The sequence below is a fragment of the Rhagoletis zephyria genome, unplaced genomic scaffold (genome assembly GCF_001687245.7).
Source record: "Rhagoletis zephyria isolate East Lansing unplaced genomic scaffold, Rhagoletis_zephyria_1.1 Rzeph_scaffold_07795, whole genome shotgun sequence".
NCBI lineage: Eukaryota > Metazoa > Arthropoda > Insecta > Diptera > Tephritidae > Rhagoletis > Rhagoletis zephyria.
The window spans coordinates 8,576-15,516 of NW_016164877.1; the positions used below are offsets into that span (position 1 = coordinate 8,576).

The window sequence follows — 6,941 nt, forward strand, 5'->3', positions numbered from 1 at the left end:
TGGCGCTGCAGCCGAAAATTATACAAACTCACACGGGGTTTGGTCTGCTTTGGCCCCATGTTTACCTTACACGAATTTACTTTGCAGATGGCATATAAAGACCGCAACATTGTGTACGGGCACCTTTGTCTGACGCCCTCATAGACCCCAAATGCGATCTTGCATCTATATCCGATTGACGAAATTGCTCGGAGTGGCCGTTATTACAGGAGTAAGACTCAAAGAAACCAGTTCATAAATATTATGAGGAATTGTAAAAGTGGCGAATCAAGAGATCACACGACTCAGTTAGCCGATGTACGGGAAAACTTTTCATCCTGTGGGACAGCGAGGATTCTATACCTGAAAATGCTCATCTGTGCTCTTGAGTGTCCTTATAAGGACTTTTTTTGGTCTGATCTGGTCTATTGTGTACGTATGTATGTACTATGTGCTAGCTTAGAATACAAAGTTGCTAAGTCCCAATTAAAAAATGTACAGGAGAGAAAAAACTTCTTCTGGCAATTTTCTTCAAGTATTTCGCAATATTTGAATACAAAATTTTGCCTTTTTAAATCAAAGCAAAACTCCATACGAATCAGAGGGATTTCATTTTTATTAAAATATTTCCAACTATTTCGGCCTTATCGAATTTTCGGAGCTTTTTACGAAACACATAAAACAACGAACCTTTGCCCTTTTCGAAACGGTGCATTTTAAATTCATCTAGCCTCCTGTATCAAAATATGATTTTTCATAAGTGAAGTTAGCAACTTTTCACTCTAAGGTAGCGATATGTATGTACATATATGTATATGTATGTCTGAGACGTGCACATTTATGTAAACAATCTCCATATCAACGCTAATATAATTATGTCAGCAAAAATGTTTTAAAATTCAAAATGTTGATGACTGCTAAGTACAATTCGATTATCACTTTTGCTAGCATTTTTTTTTACCGCTATAAAACGTGTGCAAATTGATATTTAACACATAAATATATACATACATACATATGTACATATGTATGCAGGAAGGAATGGGATTGAGTTAAGGCACAGAGCAAATAGCTGATATGGCAAAATTCATCGAATAGAGGGGGAATACTCGTGGCTGTAGTATATAGTTAAGCTGTAGCTTAGGAACAAGCATTACATTGAGATGCAAAAAATTCTGATGAGAAAGTAATTTGCATTGGCAGCTGAACTGTTGGCAAGAAAAATCAATAAAACGACAATCAACTATACACACACACACATGCATACATTTGTTTACAAAGTTCATGCATGAAAAAGGCAAAAAAAAGTTAGTTCTGCTACTGAAAATCGCAAAGGGAACCTCATAAATGTAATGGAAAAACACTTGTTTGTAAGCATGTGCATTTGTTTGTATGGTTGCATGTGGGTATGTATGTATGTTTATAAGTAAACTTATATATGTATGTCGTATATGCCGGCCGGCCGACTCTTATCGGGCACCTATGGGTCCCAAGTCGATTAAACTGTTTCAAGCCAAATACACTGCTTGTGTATCGATTAAGCTCAAGTGCCAATGCAAATGTGTATGCACTTAGAAAATTCTCAAACGTTTTTTTTTCCACAGCACTTGTTTTGCCAGCACTGAAGTCACTGATGGCTGCCACATGCACGTTGCCCACATTGTTATTACGACGTTGTAAACATACCTATAAATGTATGCACATATTTACACGCGTATACATATATGTAATCAGATGTGTTTGTACCAAAGTGCAATTGTTTATACATATGTATGTACATACATATGTACATCTGCACAACCACTTGACTTGCTTGCGTTCTTACATTTATACCTACATACTATATAGCATGTATGTATGTATGTATATACTTAAGTGTGCAAATGATTTATGGGTCACTCACCTCACATCCGGATGTGCATCCAACATGGCGCGCATCAGCGTCGTTCCTGATCTGGGAACACCGCCAATAAATATTAGCGGCATTTCGCGGCCATATGAATAGGTTTTTTGATCTTCGGCCATAAGATATTTCTAAAATAGAAGAAAAGATATAAGAAAGTAATTAAAAAGTCTACTACAAGTGAAAGCTTATATAAAAATTTAATGAAAAAAGCTATTTTTAACTGACTTCAAAATTAGGTTATCAATTCATCGGGATATACAGTGGCCGAACAAATTATAGCCGCACCACATTTTGAATAGTTTTAACATGTCGTTTTCTTTTGTCATTTGATTTTGGTTTGTATATTTGAAAAAAAAAAAAATCAGCAAACTTTCGCAAATATCTCGAGACTTTTTAATTAAATTTCTTAGCAAGATTTTGAGTACGCAGTTTGATAGCTCATTGAATTCGAATAGAATAAAGTACAAGCTTCAAATATCTTTTTATTGTAGAAGAAGAAGACCATAACATCTTCGACAAGTTTATTTATTTTTAATAACTTTCATTTAAAATATAGTTCGGCTTATAACAGAAACCACATATCGACTGCTAAGTGGAAAATCGACCTATCTCGGCTGCCAGTTCGTAAACGCTCTATCTCAAAAAACTTTTCAAGTACGCCCTATTTCAGAATTTCATTGAAAAACACTCTATCTCAGAATTTGGTTGAAGAACGCTCTTTTTCAGAATTCGATTCAAAAATGCCCTATCTCACTTCAAAATGTGCTGATATAGAGCGATTTTGAATCGGCAGCTAAGATAGAGCGTTTTTCGAAAACGAATCCGGAAATAGGGCGTTCTTCAACCAAATTCTGAAATAGGATGTTTTTGAAAAGTTTTTTGATATAGGGCGTTTTCGAACTGGCTGCCGAGATAGGTCGACCTTCCACTCAGTAGTCGTAAAGCTTGGACAAAGTTCGTATAAATTAAAAAAAAAATAATAATATTAAAATTTCAAACTTTTTATTAAGAATTTTTAGAAAATTTTCGAACAGACTATTCAATTTCAGTACCATTGATATTTTATATATTTTTTTTTTTAAATACATTGCAAAATGTATTTTTCATAACTTTTAGCCCAGTAAAATTAGACTTTTCCTAAAAAAAAAAATTTTAGTAGCGATTTTTTGATGAAGTTTGCTTCTATTTGACAGTAGAACATCCACCTTCTTGCCCCTAAATTTCATATGGCAACATTCCGCCATCTTAAATTTTATTTTTTTTAGGGTTTTTTGCTATTCGCAAGCTTGTTTTGCATTTTCCGTGGAAAAATCGTTAAATACGAATTTGTAGAGAATTTAATTTCCCACATTTTTTACATAGAAGGTTAAGAAAAACAACATTTTTTATTGTATATAATTAGCAAAAACTGCGCAAAACTTTTAACTTGTCACGGGTTTCGCCATTTTTCAAGGATTTTTTTTGAAAACACGTAGCATATTCAAGTGTCAAGGTTGTAGAGATTTTCATTCTCCACGACTTTTGTACGAATTTGTTTTTTATTGTACGACGTACAGTGCTACCCTTCCATATGAAATGTGGACGAAAATAGAATTATGGACGGATTTAAATGAAAATTCGCTTCTTAGTAAAATTGAGGGCGTTAAATTCAAAAATGCAACTTGTTTTTAGATAACTTTCACATTTTCAGTGTAAATGCAGTTTGAAGTTGAAAATTTCTTTTCTGGCATTTTGTGAGGTGTCAAATGACAGAGCTTGGCCTGCAGATGGGCAATAACGTTTTATTTTTTTGGAAAGGGTTGTCACCCGTTACGAATTTTATTTTTATTTAAATGAATTAGAATTAAAATATGGGTATCAATTGAAATGGTTTTGAAAATGCTTTACTTTTAAACGACACGTAGAATGGTTGCCACATGTTTAAAAAATCAAATTCACTTTAATTAAGGGAATAAGCTCACCGATATATGTATGTCAATATGGATATTAGACAAAAGACAAAATAGGACATATTTAGCAAGAAATAAGTGAAGAGTAAAAACATTCCTGAGTTAAATTAGGACTCCAGTAATTTAAAGGACTGTGATCATAACAAATCACTGATTGACAAGGTATGTATTTGTAATAAAATAATAAATACGATGTCTTAAATCTTTGGTTTGGCACAATAATTATTTTAGTTTAACTAAAATTTGACTTTACAAATAGGTGGCAACCCTCTTCGTAGTATTTGCAAGCTAAAAGCATCTAAAACCTCTTGCGTCTGACTCCCATATGGTGATAACTATCTATTTCAATTACGTAATTCCTTTAATTCAAATGGAATTTGATTTTTTTAAACAGGTGGCAACCCTATGCATGTAGGTAAGAAATAAACCGTTTTCATACACATTTCGATTGATACTCATCTCTTAATAATTCATTTAACTTACTAAAAAAATTGATTTTAATAATAGGTGGCAACTCTTAAAAAAATCCCTATTGTCTACAGGTCAAGCTTTTTAATCTGGTACTTCATTTTACAACGCTTTTTTGAAAATAGAACGCATCGTGCAGAGCTGATGGAACTGACAAAAAATACAAAAATTATTTTATGCATTAGCAAATCGGCATTACTTCAAAAAGTGCAAAAAATTCGCAGGTTTTTACTTCTACTTTCGAAAGCTAAAAGCCCGTACTATTTAATAAAATAATAAAAAAATAACATATTTTTACGTATATTTTTTATTCATTCCATTAAAATTTACTATTTTTGAAATTTTGATAATTTTTTCTTTCTGGGATACCGCAGGGACACCCTGTGTTTAATTTTGTTCCAAAATTTTTAATCCTGTGATTAAAATTGTTTTTTTTTTCATACATGGAAAACTTTGAGCGCTTTGAGCGACAGACGTATATTTGTCGATTTGGAACAATCCTAGTGGGTGAGAGCATTAAAATTCCGACTTTACTTTCCTAACATGCATTTTTGGACCACCCTAATGTACACATATATATGTATATGAATTAATACCTTTTTACACAGGTAAGAAATATAATTACATATATGTATGGAAAATTGCTTCGAGCAGCTCAGATACCCCCGTCTCTTACCTCTTCGTGCACCATCAGCGATCCATCCGGCGCCGTCACATCGTTCTTGAAGAAACAAGTTGGCGCGAATTCGGTGAATTTGAAGAGGAACATAGTGACAACGACGACGGCGACCATCACCCACAGCGTCGCTTTTTTATTGCGATATTGTAGACGCATTTTGAGGAAAATTGTCGTTGCTGTTACGTACTGCACACTAAACACGCACACAAGAGCAAGTACACAATTACTGAGACTACAAACACACGTGCATAGGTAGGCGACAGCACGGACTTCCTTGTACGCTAACGCAAACGACTTAAATACTACTATAACTGTAACTGGCGTTGCAGCAACGTGCACTTGTAACCGACGACACGGATATGTTACAAATCTAGTTACGTATGCAAGTATGTAGTTATGTATTTTTGAGTACAGTTATGTCTTTAGGTGCGCATTTACAAAGTTATGAATTTGAAGTGCAGCGAAAAAGCGCTGAAAACACTGCAAAGCTTCAAAGGACTTGGTAGCTGCCAGGTTTTTTGTTTTTGTTTTTGCTTTAGCTTTTTTTTTTGTAGAGTATGTATTTTTTATGATTGTGCGTTTAACTCTAGGTTTTTGTACGTGGTTCGTTGCCACCCAGCTATTGGCTTTTTGCTGGATATATTTTTATATATTTTTTGCTACAAGTTGACTTTTCTCACACTCTTGCACCTCGGTGACATTGGCGTAAAAACGATATCCACAAACTTGCCAACGAATGATGACAAATATTAATATTTCATTTAAAGCTGCACGAGATTTGATTTTTGCGCTCGCTTATAGCTGCTGCACTATTGGATACTTCAGTTACAGTCTCGGCTCCAGCTGCGCGCGCGCGCAATGTAGTATTATATGGACGCAGCACAGATAACTCGGGTAATGATGATGACGACAACGTCGCTGATGAGGCGGAGGCGGAGGCGCAGGCTAAGGCTAAGGCTGAGGGTGGCCAAAACGTCACTGAGGAAGGCAACGATGTTGACGGCGTGTACGTGGCTGTGGCTGTGGATGTGGTGGAGGAGGAGGTTGGGGTTGTGGTTGGGGTTGACTTGAGTGCGACTCTTGATTTTACTTCGTCTTAGTTTTGTTGCTGTTGTTGTTGCTGCTGTTGTCCTTGTAGTAGTTGTTTGTGTCCTTTTAGCGCCCACTATGCATGCTTTACACTGTTGCAGTTGACTGCTGCTGCTGTTCTTCAACAACATTTTAAGTTTAAAAACGCGCACTCATATTTCTTCATTTGTATGCCAAAAGCATATGAAAAGTAAGTAAATGTAAGAAAGCAAAGAAAATCAAGAAACAAAACACACACACACACACACACCCAGTTTGCGGTGGATAGCTGGGTGGTTACAATGCGGCCACAACGAAGATGCCGCTGCGAGCGAGTGTGTGTGTGAAAATGTAAAGAAGGTGGCAAAGGATATTACGGCGTTGCTGTTGCTTGTCTGTTGGCAAGTCACACTCACTCCCGCTCGTACTTATGCCCAAGAGTACCAACTGCAAACTGCCAAGACTTACTTGTGTGCTTGCTTCGTTGGCTATGTAGTTAGGTGCAAGTGTGCGTTCTTTCACCACTTAGCTGGGCCAGTAAAGCGACAAGTGACTTCCTTGCGTGCTTACTGTGTGCTGAATAATTTTCCAGCCACATACGCCCCCACAACCGGTTCGCACTCTTGCACTTTTTTCACTCGGAGTTTATAGCTTTTCTTCTACGATTTCTCTTTTTTTAAGCTTTGCTGCTGCCAAGTGTTTTTTTTTATTTCTGTTTATCCACTGTTGAATGAGATGAAAGAACCGTCTTTGCTCTCTTCCTTTTCTTTTACTCGTAGCTTTTTATTTATTTCTTTTTTTTTTTTAACGCGTTAAATGCCGTAAATGATTTATATTTATTATTTTTATTGTTGATGGTAAGCTATTGCACCAGCTTTATCTGTGTATGCCT

The 6,941-nt window shown here is 35.7% G+C and overlaps 1 protein-coding gene across 1 annotated transcript; it reads right to left on the reverse strand.

Annotated features, from left to right (window-relative positions):
• Positions 1-1,853: 1,853 nt before the first annotated feature.
• Positions 1,854-5,838, reverse strand: LOC108374522 (protein-tyrosine sulfotransferase-like). Its single transcript, XM_017630490.1, has 2 exons — positions 4,979-5,838; positions 1,854-2,013 (listed from the first exon to the last, which is right to left on the reverse strand). Exons 1-2 carry the CDS (start codon positions 5,135-5,137, stop codon positions 1,879-1,881), a joined length of 294 nt encoding a protein of 97 aa, XP_017485979.1. The 5' UTR covers positions 5,138-5,838; the 3' UTR covers positions 1,854-1,878.
• Between the last annotated feature and the right edge of the window lie 1,103 nt (positions 5,839-6,941).